Below are 21041 nucleotides of genomic sequence, written 5' to 3'. Positions count from 1 at the left end.
TTATATATATTTCACCTTAAAAGGGATACTCGGGATATAGATACTTGATTTGTTTATTCTGTATCACAAAATTGGTTAAATGAAACAGACAGATGTTGTTTTGACGAATTAAGTCTTGCTGTTGTAGAAGAAAGAAAACATAGAAGTAGAGACAGGAACCTTATATTATATACAACGTGTTGAAAATGAATACAACTGTCTGATAGTGTGGCCATTTTGTCAGAGATTAACGAAATATCTGTCTGTCAAACATAAATTTGCTAAGCAATATTCACAGTAGTATTTTAATAAGTAGCTAAGTATATTTATCAAGCATTTGCTAAAAGAGGTTGATTGCAATGGTGTACTTGTAACGTTATTCATACCTGTTGCACTTATTTCTATATATATTCATGTCATTGCTTTGTAATTGTTTAATACTACCATATAGATTTCGTACTGGCATTAAACATTGTAGAATCTATATGCATTTTTTTCCAGATAAACTCTTGAATTGAAATTGGATTGAAATGAATTGTAGTCGCCATATGACTACATGTGAAGTCGTGAAAACATATGACATTTTTTCCACTCAGTAATCTAAACATCAAAGTGTCAAAGTAAGAAATCATACATCTATTTTAAAAAAAAACATGTGCGGAAATCATAAAAATACAATGATTTACAGGACTTTGGCTAAATTTATGTCTATTATTACATTACGTAATTCGACAGAAAACTGGACAGATAGACAGGTTCCGCTGTAAGTTTTCAAATCAATAAAAATTGATAATTTCTCCCTCGATTTAGGATTTTGCTGTTTAATAACTCGATGCACCTTATCTCCGAAGGCGTAAAGGCCACATATTTATTTAACTAAAACAATCGGAGGGTATCTGGTGTTCCTTCTTCGTCAAAGATGTGTCAGTGTGACTCTTAAACAAAGTAATACATATAGCATCACAAAATACCGACCGTAGTCTAGGTATGCATGGCCCTACCACCTGGATCCATACAATGCGTGAAAAAATGAGCCGCAAAAGGGCGAGGTATTTACGCTGTGCACAGGGCCAAGCTTGTGCAACGATGCATACTGGGTATAGAGATAGTACCTAAAATCATAGTCGACTTTTCATGATTTCTTTTTAATGTGAAATCATAGCTTTGTGCACCAATTTACTAAATATGTATACTTCTCTAATCAAAATATTTAATAATTAGAACTGACCGTCTAAAATATCCTTAGAAAAAATGGATAACTCCTGTATTAACACTTGTTCATTGATATTGGGATTTTACCAGTTATAGTCTATATCGAAAAGCCTCAACAGGTTAATGAATTGTGTGGAATATAGCTTAGTCTGATTTCAAGACTTTAAAATAACCTTTATTGAAATTATCAAAAGTCGAGACTAGCACAGAGTCTAAAACTAATAAAAAATTTTGAGTGAAAGAGAATCATATGCTCTTTACTGTGAATTGATCGTTATGATTCTTGGCCTCCTTACTAAACTAATGACAATAAATAAGCCTGCAAAGTTTAAAAGCTATTGCTCCTATATATAGTATAAGAAAAATGGACTTGAACAATTCAACCAAATAATTCAAATTTTCTAAGTATAAAAAGGGCCATGATTCTGACAAGTGATTCTTGACCTACTTACCCATCTAATGATGAGAAACAAGTGTGGAAAGTTTTAATGCAATAGCTTTAAAAGTTTTCAAGAAAAAAGTGGACCTACATAATCGAGGGATGAAACTACCTCGTAAATTTTTCACTAAAATCAGACGAATGAATAATATAGGCGAAAGCCATGAGAAAAGCGGTGCTTGTTCCTTATGATGACAAAGAGTTTTAAAGAATTGTAGTTTATCTGACTGATCTGTTGTTTGAAAAAGGCTTCTTCCCTTTTGATCGGTTTCACTATCGGTCAATTCAGAGTTGTTCCCCTTAAATCTTGTTGTGTAGGTACCATCTTCATAAATGCCTTATTACAGAATATCAACCCAGATCTAAACCATGTTGTTACCTTTCAAAAAATGAAACTGTTTCTCATTCTTTATGAAGATGATCAAATTCTTTTGCCAAGTTTGAATTTCTGCGTTATAGAGAATTTCGCGTTGTTAAATTACCGAAACAAAGTAAACAAGGTGAATTCAATAGTTATTTTAAGCTGTTGAAAAGTTTGTACGTTTCCATTGTTTTACCTATTATCTTTTGTATACATACACCGGTTGGGAGATCCCAGATATGCAAAGCACAGTAATGGCATGAAGTTGAATTTTTCATGGGACATTGACGATTTTTATAGACATGTGTTATTTTTCGTCCATTACATACAAATAAAAAGTGAAAACTTTAACAAATCTGATAGCATTTCCTTTCAATAACGTAGAGGGGTCGGTTTCACATGTTTCATGGCCAAGAAAAATATTTCCCTCGTGTAGTAAACATGGCAAATTTGTGTTCGTAGTCTTGTTGCACAATCGGTTAGGTCACAAAATAACGTATAAACTTCAAATCAACGTGGCTAAACTCATAAACATAAGAAAACAGAACATAAGTAAATTCACAGTATATTTGGGTGGGGTTTTCAGTTGGGATTTGTTTGGGACTAACGACGGACGTGGGGGAGGATGAAAATATAGCATTAATGTGGCATATATTGAAAACACAAAAAGTGAATATAAAAGTTCATAATTTCCAAAAATGTTTATTCGTTCAATATTCCCTGTAACTTGTTCATTTTTGCAGTATATTAACATGTAAATTACTCAAGTTCAGAGTAATTGCTGCTAACAAATAATATTGCCATGCACTGTGTTTGTAAGTCGCACGCATATTAATCGGGTTAGTATTTGATTATCAACCGGAGCCCCTACGTTTTAGGTTAATATTGAGCTGAATTTTAAATCATATCACAATAGAGAAACCGTGCTGTAAGGATTTTGTAGCGCATTTTGATAGCTTAATTCTAAGTTTTGATATAAATAAATATAACATTTTGTTCCGCTCTGGTAATTGGAATTGTCAGGACATTTGAAATATATCTTTTTATATAATCATTTTTACGCAACGGCTTCCTAGCAGGTCCTGACGGACACAGTATAAATAAAAGTATCAGCTCTTTTGAAACGCCATAAAGTGATAGCATTGGGCTACCTAATATACTGGTTTTGCTATATAAAGTTTTTTTTGCATCTTTACTATACTTTACTATACTTTACACTATCGTCTGTAATTAAAACTTGTTTTTCAGTATTTTCAATATCAGCGACCATTACCGACTTATCAAACACCTGGGACAACTTTCCACGGACACTACAGACATATTTTACATACAAAACATAACCCATCGATACAAATCCAAATGATATCAGCACAAGTAATCCGAACACTTCCGGTTGTGGCGCAACAATCACCATGATAAATTTCAACATGTCCATTAGTTGATTTAATGAATTTTGAACACCGAAAACAATTCCTCTTTCTTGTTCAATGACAACCTCCAGAAACAGTTGCGTGATCGTCAAATCTGCCATCCACAGACCTGCAATATATAAATCGGCAAATTTAATGCGTGTTTAATTGTAGAAAATATTAAAGTGTATTGTATAAAAGAAAGTTTTATCCATTCCTCTAAAAGTGTTCGTCCGGTCAGTTCATTTGTAAGACCACACATCAACTTGATGGAAAGAGAGGCCGCGAGAACCACCCTGGGAAAGGCGAACCAAACAAACAAATCTTATAACGGCGAAAGATTTTCGAATCATCACTGAATAAGTCAAATCTGCCGATGACAGCATTTGAGTAAATGATGTTTTAAATATTTTAAGAAAGAATCCTACTTCTTTTGATTAATTCATAAGCACTCCTCTTGATGGTTTTCTCTATAGCAGAAAATCCTCTTACCGCATCTGGCTCCGATAATTCCTGTCATAAGAAGTCCAACAGAAATGTAATCTTCCCACGTCTTGTCTTCTGGATCTGATGTAAAATTAGACGGCTCCGGTGTTGTGGTGTTAAAGAGCGGTGGTATGGTTGTGGTGTTGAATAGAGGAGGGAATGCTGTTGAATTTGCGTCAGTTATTACTTCATCATTGTTTTGCTTGCTAGCGTAATCAAGGTCAAACGGCGAACCTTGAGTCCAAACTGATGCAACACACAGTGTTAGAAATGAAAGTTGAAAAGTAAGGCCAAAGAGACCGGTTCGTTGCTGACCAATGCATTTGCGCATGCGTGGATAAATAATGGTCCCTAGGATTCCAACAAGTGCACCACCTGCCATTAAAGCACCCATAATGGATTCATTTATTCCTTGCGTATAAGCGTAACCTGAAATTTAAATCAAAATAGAAATATTACAAAAATAACTATTCCCTGATAGAAAGCTAAATTTATTTTTGTACTTGTACAATTTGATATTCACATTATTTTTCGAATGGATTACATCATAGCTACTAGACCTAAAACAAAAACAAAATACACCTTAAGTGCAATGTATTATGATGTATTAAGAAATGACTTAAAGTTTTAATTTGTAAAACATGTCCCGAATCAACGGGAAAATGGTAATTTACCAACAGTAATGTTGTCAAAGCCCAACACTGTCATGTATAAGCTAGCAAGACCAAGTCCGGCAAATGCTACCTCATACTTCATGAATGTCTTCCATCCGCGGGCCAGTGTGACGAAGCTTCCCAGTAAACCCGCCATACATGAAACACACTTCCCAGACTCCGGATCTCGTTCAACTGTTACCAAATAATAAGAAATATGTTCAGTAATACATTAATCGTAACAAACCCTAAGTATATCACGAAAGACGGTTCCCTAAGTAAAACAAAATCCGAAAGATAAAAGACCGATTGCTTATTTTGTTACAGGTCTACATGTAATACTATAACATATTAAATTTACCCCTACATGCCAAACGAGCATTTTTGATTGGTCCATCATTTGATGCAGCAATAGGATTAAAGCCGGCTCTCCTTGGCGAGACGTTATTACGATAAGATTTTACTATGAAAACAAGCTAAAGTTCCAAACATTTCTAAAACCAGGGTATACATGCTTTCCGGCTTCTTCTTCCATTACACTTATGAAGCTGCCAATCATACACAATGAAACATAAAAGGCCACTGACGTTTTGAAAATTGACCAGTAGAAACGCGTCTTTCAAAGGGATTTTCTCCATAATCCGCCACCATCATAAATGAACAAAAAGTGTTCAATTGCGCGGAAGGAAACAACGAAGAAAAAAGTATTTAGTACAGCGGAAAGGAATAATGTGGCTTCTATTTCTAACTTTCATCTCGCACAAAGAGCAAAGCGAGACGCAATCTAGTATTCTTAAAGTTAACCTTGTCTGCCGTTCTATACTATACCTTTATCAACGATACATTTGTCCTTCTTTGCTCTGAGTGCCGGGACGACATTGTAGACTTTCCAAAGTAGATAGTATTCAACGAAAACCGACACTACATTCCACCCTCCTATAAAAATAGCTCCGATCTCGGTAGAGGCATACGCCATAATCTGTCCAGTAGCGATTGGCGCCACAATATTCGTAATTAAGTCGATGCTTTTCAGAATTGCACTGGTCGCTGTAAATATAAAAACAGAAAGGGAACATACCATATGGGTATGATCATGCGATCACTACAGAAGTCCATAGAAATCATTCTTCCAAAGTAATCGCCTCTCATTGATTGACAACAAAAACAATCAAAATTATTGTATGCCGTGGGCTAAACGCCAAAATATTGTATCTTGTACTTTATTCATATCCAGTTACAGTAGTTTTGCGCTGAGCCTTCGATATGTTTTTCTACAAAAACAGATGATACACTACCTTTCCCTAGTTACGCCGTCATCTAATTCATACATGTATACTTTTGTGTCTAAATGCGCACAAAACTGTTGTCGCTAAGTATTATTATATTAATCCTATTTTCTCATTTTATTTTTCATACCGCTAGAAAAAGGTGACGGGAGCGATGGTCTAGTTTAAGGTGTCGGTTGCTCAACCCGTGGGTCGTGGGTTCGAGTCCCAATGATGTCGAGACCACATCTTCTCATTTGACACCAGTACTGAGTTTTCCAGGAAGCGGTCTCGAGAGGAAGTTCCAACAAGCTCGAAGCTTTGATCGCAATCGAGCCAAAATAAATAAGTATAAACTAAAGGCATGGAAAATACAAACATACTTGCGAGTAGATCCGTGTCGGATCCGCAGATTTCTGCTATCCAGTCTTTCTCCACGGCTATGGTATTCCCTGTGCTACCCAGCTGGGCTATTACTGCAATTAGGATAATAACACCATAGCACAGAGTCTGCAGTCCGTAGTCCGGCCATTGTGTCTCTATCTCCGACTTGTACACGATCACGAAGTACACAACTGCAGCACATATGGCTATACTCAGATTCTGGACTATTAAAGATATCCTCGCGGCTGAAATAAAACGTTAAAGACGCCTCTTTTATTATCGTTTATATCTTATACATACACTGAGCAAAACAGCAAACTCGCTATAAGTTCTTTTGCCAGTAATTTAAAATTACTGAACATACAATTTTGAAATTCAGTATGTTGTTGATAAGTTTTTACAATTTCAGCAAATTCAAATTATGTTGTCATATAAATTCGCGCATTTTACGACTTCAACCTATGTTTGAAAAGTCACAAAAATACACTGAAACAACCAATAATTTACAAACTAGCGAAAAACCTTATGATGAAAGAAAATTACAACAAAAACAGAATAATGACGTTGTTATGCTGTCGTTTAAGAGCATTTAATATGTGTGTGAAATGTAAAAATTTCCTGGTAAAAAAATCAGAATCTACACTTCCGTATTTCAATAAACTGTATATATTCATTTTTTAAAAACGTATCTTTCATTTGTATTTTTGAGACTTTAAAAACGGGCTAAAATTACATTTTTGCATAAGTCAATAATATTGAAATTTTGATATGTTACTCTTAATAAATCGGTCTGACTGTCCCCTTAATTTAAGAAATGTACTTTCAGTGATTTCTAAATTATTTGCAAAACAGCAAATGACGGGTTATCTCTTTCATTCAGTATAGTTCTCGTTCTTTCACTTCCACTTTCGTCTTTTGCTTACAAGCAGGCGTAAAGACGATACTGAAGCTTAGGATCTTCTTTTATTCTAAAATACATTTTTGTTTTAAGCTTAACAAGATCGCTCAAAATTTCAGAAGTAATATGGTGTTGATAACCCCTTAGAACAATATTTGGCATTTTTCTTTGATGCTTTTAAAACAACGCTTCACTTCAGGTTAACTGTAGCCTAAACATCGTAATGAAGCAGTGGGGTGACTGATTTCACAATCATGTCGTTTTATCAACAGTTTCATGCACGGAAAATGGTACCTGAGAGCCTCGGAGTTCTGTCTACCCAGTCTCCTACCAGTGGACCAAAGAACAATATGGCCGCTCCCATAGCGAACCCGTACACAGCTGTCAGGAAGAGGGAATCTGGGCTGATGATGACGAGGAACAAGCCTACACCAAACTGCCACATCCGGTCTCCCTGAAATATAAGTGTAATTCAAAATGCATAGCTCCACCCCAAAACGCGCACGAAGTCAGACTTACCATATTAAAGGTTTTCAGTCTTCATAAATAATTGTGTTAAAACTTAAAACTTTAAAGATATAAACAACGTTTATAAAGGCAAATATATAAACAATAGAAATGTGGAACAATAAAAAGATTCTTTCTACATGTAGTTATTTTATGGAAAGGTGTGATTGTCAGAAAGGTGTGGAACTGCTTAGTGTACTCACCCATGCTGATAAAAAGTGACTGACGTAGACGTACCAGCACACAAATGTCTGTGATTTTCCTGTAACCAATAAATACATATACAAACTAGTTTTATTACATGATATTTTGGATTTTCTCATTTTTTTACATAATACATCTGTATTTCTGAAAACAAAACCACACTTTATTACATGATAAATCGGAGATTTGGGAAAAAATGCTATTTATTACATGATGTTTGGGATTCGGGAAAAAAACTACAAATATCGGACATGCGGCAGATCGTTGGTGAAGTAGCTGCATAACTGCGCAAAGTGCAAGCTTAATAGCTGTACCCCTATTACAGACAGACATGTAAGGTTTTGGTTTGTTCAATAATTTATCAGGCTGGCCAGATAAGTGCTGATTATTATACAATTACAGTAGATACACTATAATTCGGTCATTCCAGTCCATTCATTATTTTATCAGCATGTATATGATTTGACAGCTTTGCAATGACTGGGCAATACGAGAATAACCCTAATTTCACTGGTATTGCCCGGTCTAATACTTTCTTACGACGCCGCCAGACACATCAGTACTACTACTACTACTAATAATAATAAATGATAATGATAATAATAATTACTTTATTTAACGCGTTTAACATATTGACTACAGCGAGTCTTCTAACATCATGATTAGAAAAGAAAGAAAGAAAATGTGTAGATAATAATGAATACATTTGAAATGACTATTATATTAAAGAAATGAATGATGAATAAACATTAAAGTTTCACATTTGCCTTGTAACAGATCCCTGCACGGGTTAATACGACATACAATGAAGCTATTAAGGACCATAACATTATATATCATGTTGTAAACTGAATGATTTACCTTCTGTTAGAGGAGTTTTCTCGTCCACATATTTGTTTACACCACTACACTGTTTTTCCTCCGCGTCCTTCCCCAAAGACTCCTGAGAGATACTACCCCCGAGCAGTCTTTCACGGTCACTGAAAATAGAAACATCATATCCCCAAGTAGTTTTATATGTCACTGAATATAGAAACATTTTATTTTCTCGGAATGTCTTGATAGTCACTGAAAATAGGAACATTATTTTCTCGGAATGTCTTGACGGTCACTAGAAATAGGAACATTATTTTCGCGGGATGTCTTGATGGTCACTTAAAATAGGAACATTATTTTATCGATATGTCTTGACGGTCACTTGAAATAGCAACATTATTTTGTTGGAATGTCTTGACCGTCACTAGAGATAGGAACATAATTTTCTCGAGATGTCTTGACGGTCACTGAAATAGGAACATAATTTTCTCGGAATGTCTTGACGGTCACAGAAAACAGACACAATATTTTCTAAGGAAGTCTTGACGGTCACTGGAAAATAGGAACATTTTATGTTTCATAATGATCAAACATTTATATATGTTATTTTAAGCAATTGCAGAATCATGCATGCATTTTGACAGGGTCAAGTAAATCATAATATGCATCATAATGCTGTCTATAAACTATACCCTTATAACTCGTATCTGTGTTATCTGAAGACGCAAGCTGACGGAGCAATATCCTATAATGTATTATATTACCCCTGTAATTTGTTATTATCATACCCATGTAACATCTGAAAATAAATCACACGCTACGGCCATTTCCAAAGAGTGATAACTGTATGACGAATAGTACATCCTAAAATTTGGATTATCTATACAATAGTTATACATACAATACAAATCGTTGGCCAGTCAGACATGTCTGCTTTTAGTTACTTTAGATAGAATGGACCCTTGTGGAATGAGCCAAGTTATTGAAATATTTCTTTAAAAACTTCTAGATATGATATATGCTAGGCTATTAAAACACCAACTGAGTTCGATTCTTTTGTCTATTTACACAGCTGGGATCCGTATTTTACAACAAATCTTCTTGAAATATCTGTGTTTTGTACTATCGATGCACTGGTCGATCAGTTGTATTAATGGAGTTTATTTTACATAAAATGGGCTCATTACACAAAATTTGACATTACGAAAGTTAAAAAACAACAAGTCAGTGTTCTGTCTGAATACAGTAGAGATATGCTACCAGTACGAAACGTGTAAATATAAAATTATTCACACCAGAAACAAAGAAGAATATAGGTATGCCCTTATGGCTAAAGCTTTTAATATACTCAGTGAAATTATTATTTCGGATCAATGAGTCCATTGTATGTTCTGTTATACAAATAAAGCTGGGAGCGTGAAGCATGTTACACTTTTCATCAAATCTCATAAACGGAATCTGCTGTTGTTTTGCTTGGTACATTCTATGCTTTCAAATATCTGGGATTAAGATTTAGTTAACTATATTCAGTTATCAATCAGGTATCTTCACCGATGTAAACAAGACAAGAAGTATATCACGTATTAGCTCAATTATCTAATATCTGATAAAAATTATCTCCTCACCTGTCTCGGTGGGTTCACCTTTCGGGGCCATCACGAGTATATTTGTTTCAGTGCATTGAACAACTTCTTAACTAACATATACTTAACTATCCCTAGCTTATAGGACACCACTAACACCTCCTCCCCGCCTCACCCCCACCGAGGCCCATTGTCCGTGAAGCATATTCTTATTTTCTGCCAATTTTGGTCGTACCAGCCATTTTATATGTTACTACAGAATATACAATATAGTTTCTTTGAAGTAGGAGTTACGTTGTAGCTTAGAAATTAGAGAGTTTGAGATTTCAACCTTCGCCTTCCCCTTCAACGTCTCTTGCGAAGTTAACGTATAAAGTTGAAGTTCGATTAAAATTCCTTGAGATTTCAAGCATTAGAATGAACCTTACTTCTTTTAATCCGCCCATTCAATTTGTCCGTAATTATGATCGTTTTTTTCGTGCATTTTGATACCAATTATCCGAAAGGGCAGGAATTTTACAAGCGGCTTTAGAAATGAAAAAATGAAAATTAAATAAAAAACATTTCAATTAATATAATCATGGATATTAAAGCGATTACCAAAAAAAAAAAAAAAAATCAGACGATAAAACAATGTGAACAATGTACAAAATCGTTAGTGTTGCTCCAAACATTTAGGTTTTATATAAAATTATGTTAGTATAGTCAGTATACAATGCACGATTGTAAATCATACATGAGAGGAAATAAAAATGATTATTACATACCTAAAATTATTTTCCATTGGGTTTCAATGGACCGCGATCGTGCAATATTTTTCCATATCATGACGTTGAACGCTTTCATATCGGACTAGTCCCAACCCGTGCGTCCATTGCGGATCTCGTTTCTTTAGATTTTTTGTTGCTATTGTGTGTTTGTTTAATTTGTAATTTATGCAACATTTTGTTTACTTTTACACTTTGATTAATCTGACCTATTAGATACTAGCATGTAGTAATTTATCAGACTGAAATGAAATGAAAGTTATAATTACGTCATGAGTTGGACTAATATAGGACGTGGAATGGTTTCTTAACGTTGTAATGAAAAGAATCGTGTGATGTCCATGGCGTCCACGCGCACGTTGCGACAACAAGTTGACGTCATTTTCGCGGAAAATATTAATGCGCGTCAGTTTGATTTGTTAATTGCGTTTTCGGAGAATTTTTTCCGTATTTTTTCCTGTCTTTCGTGACAGAACGATAATTTAAATATAAATTAATCATTTGATAGTGGATATGTAATAAAAAGGTTATCAACTTTGTATGTGGATATATGCACTCGTTCTTTCGCAGACAATATTGCGCTCCTAAAGTCGCGCAATATTACCGCTGCAGAACTCGTGCATATATCCACATACAAAGTTAATAACCTATAATGATCGATCCACATACAAAGTTAATAACCTATAATGATCGTATCTAAGTGATAATGACACTTTGTATGACTCTGTATAATGCCAAACTCTCAGACAGCACAATATGATTTTAATATACTATTTTATAAGTAAAGCATCTGCGGATCCAGGAATTTTGGTTAGAGGGAACCAACATTAAAGAGGGGGTCACCCAATTTAATGGGGGGGGGGGGGGGGATTAGGGTAGGGTAGAGTCACACCGAGTTTCAAGACCGACTTTCTTTGTAAAATGTAAGAAACAAAGGTGGAATTAACCCACAATGTCCCTCTGCCAGGCTATGGTTTCGTGCATTTAAAGAATGGAGTTATCCCATATGGCTTACAGGAAACTTCTCGCATCATAATATCATAGATCTGAAATTGTCCGATACATTAAAAGAATTTCCGTCTTACTAGGACCATTTTATGTTTATGATTAAAACGCAATTGTCGTATTAAGTGTCCGACAGAAACAGATTTTATTTGGATGTGAAAATAAAATGTTCCACCAAATGATAATCGCGCGTAATTATTTATTTTTCAAGTAAAATGACTGTCATGCCATGTGCCTCCATCCAGATTTCAGTCTTTGATGCCGAGTATGTGGACAGAGTAGATGTAAAAAGAATGAAGTTTCGACTTTCGTGATATCACACCTTCGGACGTTCAAAACTTCACTTTATACGACAAAAAGGCCTATCTGGTATAATCGATACCGCCTGGGGACACAAATATGCCGTAGAAGTTAAAGTTTGAACAAAATCTCAAAGTTTCTCAAAATCAGTTGATAACTTCATACTTCCAGGTTTAATTCAATGTATTTAGTTAAAATCATTAGCCATACAAAACTTCATTATTCTTAAACCTATTGATAGTGTTTCGCATCAAATTTAGTCTAATTATATACAGTCGAACTTCGATGGCTCGAACTCGAGGGTCCCGTGGAAATAAGTTCGAGTTTTCCGTTGTTCGAGCCATCCAAATGGCGGCCATTTTGAATTTGGGAATTCGAGGGCATGATGTGTTACAAACCTTACATCGTAATATATTGTCATATTGTACCTAAATGTGTGTATGATACGATGATAAATAAAAAACGAACGCTGAAATATGATTTAATTATTTATCTTCAAACATGACATAGATACGAAAAAAAAACACACAGATAAAACACTGATATGATTATAAGAATTTGGTGAAGACAACATCAAATGAATAGCAAACCTTTATGAATCATAGTCCAGTACAAATATTATCAAATATATTGCTTTCAAGTAGCCGACTTAGATATTCCCCCGTTTCCGGGTCCTTTACTAAATTGTTCAGCCATGCTAAAGCAGTATGAAAGTTGACATCGGATCTCCCGTTCTTATGCAGAAAAAATAAAGACAGTCATTGCTCAATTATTTTAAATAATTCTATTCGTATAAATCAAAGCCAATTGAAGCATTGCAGTGAACGAAAGTCACTTTATTTAATTTGTTTGTCGTATACCGACGCTAATTACATAAGCGTGTGAAAATTACGTACGCGCCGGTTAAAGGGGAAGCTTGGCAAATGTCAGGCAGAGGTGTGAACAACTTTGTAAACACAATCCATTCCGGCGACAAATTGTCTGTTCGACTGAATAGGTGTAATTATCACTGTAATTAAGCCGAGTGGACCACCAAATGAGTTCGAGAGTTCGAATTTTCGAAGTTCAAGCGATCCGAGGTAGAACTATATAGAATAAAGAAGGAATAAATTCGGGACCGGGCTAAGAGTTCGAGCGATCCCGGGTGTTCGAAAGATCCGAGTTCGAGCCATCGAAGTTCGACTGTATATGGATAATCTAATAACTTAATAAGCAGAAATCCTGAAACTAAGCTTTTTATTTCACATAGTAATAAAGAGAAGTCTTAGGCTTACGTGATATTACATGGAAAACTTTAGTAGCAACGTGTGATATAAATAAAATACACGCATATCGGTGACGTTTTACCCAAAATATATATGAGAGACGTTGAAGGGGAAGGCGAAGTTTGAAATCTCAAACTCTCTATTATTTAGTTTTGAACTTTTGATCACCTTATTAGCAGCAATTAGCAACAAAGTCAAGCCCTTTCGTTGTCAAAGTTAAGGGTTTAGTAAGAGACTTAGAACACCCACAGGGAAGGTAATCAATAATTTTTAAATAATACAGAAAGTTTCTCAGTTACGATGCCCTTAACCTTTACCCTATGGATTGGTCCATCATTCAATTTGGGCGAAGGGGTGTTCACTGATTTACTGACCGAATAGCGAACAGTGCAGACCATGATCAATCTGCCCAGGTTGATCCTGGTCTGCACTGGTCGCAAAGGCAGAATCACTTGCCACCAACAAGCTAAAGGTTAAATAGCATAAGTTGATGTTGCTGTTGCTATACAGAAGTTCATTTAAATGTCCGTCATGCAACACAAAGCAAAGCTTATAAACGACTGATGTATATTTGACTAATTAGACAACGCAACTTGAAAGCAAGGACTGAATTAAACTGATCAAAGTTTGAAAATGCAACAATGCTGATGTTGTTGCTGCTGCAAAATATTTCTTGAAGCTGAAAATTTTACAGAATAATCATGAAATTTATAATAAGATCCTTTACAAGCACGGCCACAATAGCAGTCCCGGTTTATCCGAGTCCGTTAATACGGATTAACAGAATAACAAGAAATATCTTTAAAAATGATGGTCGGCGAATTGTAATAAGGAAAGAAGTTTATGAATTTTTCATCTAACATTCATCTTCCATCTAACATTTTTCAAATTGCAAAACTAAACACCGCACTTTAACAATTTAAATGGTTCTCTTTTAATTTTTCGCAAAGGTTTCGTAGGGTTGCAATTTTGTTTCGTTTATCCTTAGACGAATAATTACAGCAGTAGTTTGATGAAGATTCATGAAGCGGTTCATGAGAAGAGGTCATTAAACGTGTTTATATTTTTAGCTAAATTGGTCCCTATCCCCATCTGTAACAAAATAGCAGGAGACCTTACGATATTGTTACACATCGAGTTTGATAAAAATCCATTACATTTTAGTGGTTAATGCGAAGAAAGGCATATCTACTTTTAGCTATAAATAAATTTGGAAGAGGACCTTATAATGATGCTCCAGACCAAGTATGACAAAGATCCACCAAGCTGTTCATGAGACGCTGTATAAAGGCATTTCTAGTTTTAGCTCTAGCAGCCCCTAAAAGGGGTCAAATGTCCCAGCTGAACAAAGTTGGCTGCGGGCCTAATAAAGATGCTACAAATCAAGTCTGATTAGAATACATGAGAAAAAATCAATTAAAGGATTTTTTTTTATTTATTTCTAAAATAGGCCAACTGATCCCGCTTTAACAAATGCATATTCGCTATTCATGAATCTTTGGACAATGACGTCACACCTATAAAAAAGTGAAGGTCAAGCAAAACGTACAATTGTAATTATTTCAATATGTCTGTTTCATAAGCAAAGTTTGACCGTAGTCATATCACATAGATAAACTGTATGCAGCGTACCTTCATTTCAGTGTAATGATATTCAGTCTTTATATAGCATATATACATAATAAGACAGATTTCAACTGAGTTCAATATTTGCATACCATACTAAAGAAAAAAGAAAAATATTCATATATAATAAATCAGTTAAATAATTTATAACAAATATATCAAAGCAAACAAGTACTCATTTTAATATGCAATCTGAATAAGTCACAAAAGCAAGACACCTTTTCATATACAGACGACAATTGTAACAAGGAAAATCTTTTAAAAGGCACTTCTCTACATAAAAGACTCTTATCACACCCTTATTCATGTGATACGCAGACCGTATTCAGCACTTTCTTTAATTTGATATATGTTGGTATTTGAACAGGTTTTTATCATATTTATTAAACTTACTTATCATTTTGAGATATATCAATATTCTTGCTAAATATACTGAGCCAAAGTTAGCTTTAAAACTATGAACAGCGTCGTTTAGGATAAACGCTTTGTCTACATTTCACTCAGCGTAGCACAATCAACAGAGTGAAAGAAATTGACACTCTCGTCCAATCAGGCAGAGTGTTGCATAAATCTTCCATTTTGATAAATTATCTATAATGCGTTATCAAGTAGTTTGATTTGCAAACTGAAGTCACGTGGCATAGGTAACGAATTCGTTCTTAGACGGCGTTCGCCGAAAAAAAGTAAAAGGTCAGGGTAGATTTCCCGGAAGCACAGAGCACCCCTAACGCATCAAGAGAAGCATGCATCACATAGTAGGCCCACAACAAAAAGAAACTGTAACGGAAAAATATAGCATCCGGGTTGCCTCAAAAATCTAACAACAAGTACATTTTAATTATATGCAAAATACAAACAAGGGTAAGGGGAAGATGAAAGGGTGGGGGTGTTGGGGAAAGTGGAAAAAAGCAAAGATAAATATTCAACATAGAAAGTCATGCTCCAAAACCGCGGTTTCGCTACACTGCAAACAACAGCACTCACACACGCACGCACACGGCAAACAAACAGACAAGCAGACAAGCAGGAAAAACAACACAGTGGAGCACAGCCCATGGACGGTCGGTGGCTAAAATTATGATGGGTACCTGACCCCACTCATAGTAAAAGAAAGGGGCGTAAATGCAAGGGGCGATGGGGTAGGAGTGGGTGGAGAGGAGAGAAAAGAAAAAAGAAAGAAGACAATATACGTAACATGAAATATGAAACGGACAAATAGTTGAAAATAGGGGAACCGCTCGGAAGGTCAGTAACCTACTAGTATATAAAGGTAACTGAGGGTTTAAAGGCGTTCAGGGAAAGCCAGCCTCGCACTTACCCTATTTTCAACAAGGTAGACAAGGCAGTGTAAATTAAATAACTCCCCGCTGAGACAACTTGTCTGATGTCAGAGCACCAAAAACCTAACTTTTAAGGGCACGACTAAGCAAGCTACAAGGCAAAATTACACTCCCTCCGTCTTTTTTTGGTAGGATTTAGGAGAAAAGCATCACGGAGTCTTACACTTTATTAGTCATCGCACCATCCAATAGGAAAGCGTAGCGATTAACTATAAAGGGTCAATCAATAAACATGCACTGTGCTTAAGGATTTTCGCATTGTATCCTCTTTTGATAAACTTTTTTACACACTTGATAAATATTTGATTAAAATAATCATCATATGTTTAATTTTCCGAAGTTTATAAACTACATCCCCATAGTATGCCCAAGCTTTAGATGCTTTTTTAAGGTTTGTGCTTTATTTCTTTAAAAATTCGGACGATCTGAAGTAAAAATTTGTGGAAGCATTTAGTAGTAGTTTATGAGCCTTACTTACGATTTTTCAGACTTGATTTTTATTAGCAAAGGTTGGGTGCATTACCTGTATATGGAAATATTTCACAAAGAAATGAATGGTGAAAAAATAATGCCCACTATAAACAAATGTCGAGAGGGGTTTATGTGCGTTTGCAAATCTACGTAGCTCAGTAACGTAACTTGTAACGTTATATTTTTGGAAAGGCATAAACAGCTTTGATTACAATGACATTGATATATAACTGGTAAGACGGGCATTTCAGATATAAAATGTTTACAATAAAGTCATTTGAAATGGTAAAATTTGTTCCCATAATGAAGAATGAAGTTTTATAAAGTTTTTATATAGGTAACGTTTTGTAACCTATGATTGCAGAATACAGTTACTAGTATATGCTTCATGGACAACGGGCTTTCAGAAAGGTCCAATAAGAGATGAAAGCCTTGACTCTGTCCCATAACCTACCAGGAGCAGCAGTAGTTTATGTTCATGTACTTGCTGGGAGTAATAAAGCAAACAAATCCCAAATTAAAAGGTAAATGCAGTTATTTTGATTGTACAAACTTGACATTTGTCAAAATATTTGTGGAAGATTTAGTAGATCCTGATACTTTGAATGAAATATTTAGTAATTTCTTCGATGAAGAAGTATTTAGTGTTTTGTTGTGGCCAATAGAGCCTTTAGACAGGTTGGCTCTGATCCATTTCAACAGAAACTCAAAGACCGACAGTATTACGACATTCTTTTGTTCGTTCTTCTGTCAAAAATATATTCCGCCTGAACGGCTGAATGTCCTGAATTCATTATGAATGGTGACAAAAAAGATGGAACAGCTTAATTTTGAACCTTAAATGTATAGGGACTTTCCTGTTCCCATAGACATAACTCTGAGAGATATGGAAAGCAAAATGTCAATATTGAAAGACGTTGCATGACTTTGATAAAGCTGGGATTATATTTTATGAACAAATACCTAAGAAGAACAAGGTTTACTTCATCCATATACAGAAAACAATTTCAGCCTATAGTTGAAGAATGGCCTGATTCAGTAAATGATTCAGTAAATGAAAGCAATAGTTATATAGGTTGGTTATTTAATAATTTTGTCCTTATTTATTTTGTTTATCAAATAAACCGAGTTTTGTACATACAAATAGTTAGTCAAAGATAACGTTACTTAACGTTACTTAACACACATGTATTTACATGGAAATTATCTGTTGATAATATATCATTACAAGATAAAGTGTCAAGCTAATGGTTCAAAATAAGCGGCTCTAACCAAATTTTAAAGTGATCGCTATGAATCGTTATTTTGACTTTCCTCTTTTATGCACTTTTCTTGCCTACCTAGAGTATAATTATATTCACACCAATGAGACTGAGAATTTCGGCTTATATGTCGATGTTGCATCGCACGCTAGTCTGTCAACAGTCACCTAATTTGGAATAAAACCATGATTAAAACTATTCCTAAAAATTCCACTTGTTACCATAGGGACCTGTTGCCGTATCGTGGTATTACCATTACCTTGCGTAATGAAAGAGTAACTGCTTGGGCATAAACAGTGGTTTTCAAGTTGGTGTAGGTTAGTTAATATGGATAAGTATATAATAAATAGTAAAGGTTTTGCTTTGTCACATCTTACCAAAGATGTAAACAATGGAAATTTGTTACTGTTTAAAACTATTTCAGAGTGAAAGATTTTGTATGATTTACTTGTCTGCAGATAGAAAGGAATTTGTAAGCATTGCACGTAGGTTATATCTGCGATGTCGGAAGGATTTCTTCCGGTACTTTCATTCCGTGCAGATACCCGGATTTGATTTACTGCTATTTAGCGCTTATTTTACTGCATACTACGCGTTATTACGGTAAATGGGCGTTATCCGTTGAACACGGTCACTGCGGTAAATGAATTCAAATTCTTTTGACGCAGTACTGAATTAGCCTTTTATATTATGTTAGTATCAAAGAAATTAGAATTTTACTTTAACAATAAAACTGAACCATGTAAATAGTCCGTATCACTACACAACTCCTCATATAAATCACCAGTCCATAATTGGACCGGTCTACAGTAACTGTTCAACTCGCTAAATCAGAACTTGAAGAAAAGACATGAAAATGTAGGCCTTATGTAATAAAACACTTACTGAATGGCTTCTTGGTAAATAGTCAAACTTATCTGCAATCTATCCAATAAGTTTACACTACACTATTGATAAATAAAATTGTATCACAATGGTGCATTAATAATAATAAAGAAACATCGTGAAATGGGTGACTACAGGCATGTAAATAAATCTACTCACGACATGGCTTAAAACAGCGTCCTTACCCGGTTACATAGCAATTTATTGTAATAAACTGTATCTGTTTTATCTATTGAGTACATCGTATATCTAATATATATCTACTGTCAAATAGATACGGGTACTACAGGACACTACAGAAGTAAATGTATGGAACGCCGCAGCTGTTTTATATTGGGAAATGTGATGTTATCATGTCAAAGTATGGTGTAAGCTTGTCAAAACAGTGTCTTATTATCTTAACTAGATAAGTCATCTTCTCAAAGTGTGGTTATAACCTGTCAAAACAGTGTCTTATTATGATAAAAAGCTATGTTATCATGTCAAAGTGAAATGTTAACTTGTCCAAATAGTGTTTTATTATATCAAAAAGCTATATTAATATGTCAAAGTACCGTATGCTCTTGTTTATAGAGCGTGTTATTATGTTAAAAAAGGCTAGACAAGATCACGTGATACTTTAACAAGATAACATAGCTTTGTGACATATTAAGACACTGTTTTGACAAGTTAACACCACACTTAGACATGATAGCATACCTAGTTAACATAACAAGATACTATTTGGACAAGGTAACATCACTTTTTGACATGATAACATAGCATGTTAACATAATAAAACATTTTGACAACATAGCTTTCTAACATAATAGAACGCTCGGTTGACAAGATCACACGGTACTTTGACATGATAACATAACTTTTTAACATAATAACACTTGCAAAACCTCCAGAAGATCATACTTTGACATGATAACATGGCTAGTTAACATAAGACACTATCTGGACAAGTTAACATCACAACTTGACATGATAACATAGCTTTTTAACATAATAAAACGCTGCTTCGACAAGTTAACACCACGCATCGACACGATAACATGGCTTGTTAATATAATTAGACACAGTTTCGACAAGTTAACGCCACACTTTTACATAATAACAGAACTTTTAAATATAATAAGACCCTGTTTTGACAAGTTTACATCACTCTCTGACATGATAAGATGAATGTCCCAACATAAGACAGCTGTGGCGTTCCATATTAATGGGTTGAAATTCTAGATCATATACTTGTTACATGGCACGTTTTCGCTGCCATTTTGTAAAGTGTCATAAAAAGCGTACTCGTGTAAACAAACATAATTATGGATGTAGCAAGTACGATATACAAATGTATATATAAAAAAAACCTTTCATGCAGGATAGAAAGAATTTATCTTAGTTTTCTATCAAACTGATAAAATATCAACTACAAAATAATGTAAAGGAATGATAAACATAATACATGTTTTAAACAGAATACAGAAATAATTTTATATAGGCGTAAAACGTTAAAATTGCTGAATGGGATTCGATATTGTCCATCATACTATTTTTCACTGATATTTGTAATCAATGGGTGTAAAATCTATTTTCTGTTGATATGTTGTTGATTTCGGTAATTGTAATACAGTTAATAGTCTAAGGAATGTTTCTATGTTTCTTAAGGAATAAGTTTGTGTTTTTTATTGTGTACATGATAAGATTTTGAGTGCAAATTATCTTTTTGTAGATTACAGTACTGTTGTTTTAGTCACCATGCGATGACTATTTAAGTGCAGACTCCGTGGTGTTTTTGTTCAAAATTCTATACATAACGGACGAAGTGTGTTGATTTTCGTCATGCCACTTGACTAATCGTGCCGTTGAAAGTAATACTCGGTGTTTTGACTTAAGATGATTTATTGAGTACATTGGTGTACTTATACCTCGGATTTGGTCC

General features: G+C 34.7%; 1 protein-coding gene across 1 annotated transcript; it reads right to left on the bottom strand.

Moving 5' to 3' along the window:
* Positions 1–2677: 2677 nt before the first annotated feature.
* Positions 2678–19398, bottom strand: LOC123532365 (solute carrier family 40 member 1-like). The gene is made up of 9 exons (XM_045313789.2): positions 19277–19398; positions 8659–8777; positions 7797–7855; positions 7381–7540; positions 6188–6433; positions 5368–5586; positions 4561–4734; positions 3893–4315; positions 2678–3530 (listed from the first exon to the last, which is right to left on the bottom strand). The coding sequence occupies exons 1-9, from the start codon at positions 19279–19281 to the stop codon at positions 3187–3189; spliced, it is 1749 nt and encodes a 582-aa protein (XP_045169724.2). The 5' UTR covers positions 19282–19398; the 3' UTR covers positions 2678–3186.
* Positions 19399–21041: the final 1643 nt, after the last annotated feature.

The sequence above is a fragment of the Mercenaria mercenaria genome, chromosome 11, assembly GCF_021730395.1.
Source record: "Mercenaria mercenaria strain notata chromosome 11, MADL_Memer_1, whole genome shotgun sequence".
Classification (NCBI taxonomy): domain Eukaryota; kingdom Metazoa; phylum Mollusca; class Bivalvia; order Venerida; family Veneridae; genus Mercenaria; species Mercenaria mercenaria.
This window is presented reverse-complemented; position numbering and strand designations above follow the sequence as displayed.

Bases quoted from the DNA above. Each gene is read 5' to 3' on its own strand.
- LOC123532365 (XM_045313789.2), bottom strand. The intron at 4,316-4,560 runs GTAAATTACCAT...TTTAAATTTCAG, and splicing joins CTTTGACAACATTACTGTTG to GTTACGCTTATACGCAAGGA. The intron at 3,531-3,892 runs GTAAGAGGATTT...TATATATTGCAG, and splicing joins AATTATCGGAGCCAGATGCG to GTCTGTGGATGGCAGATTTG.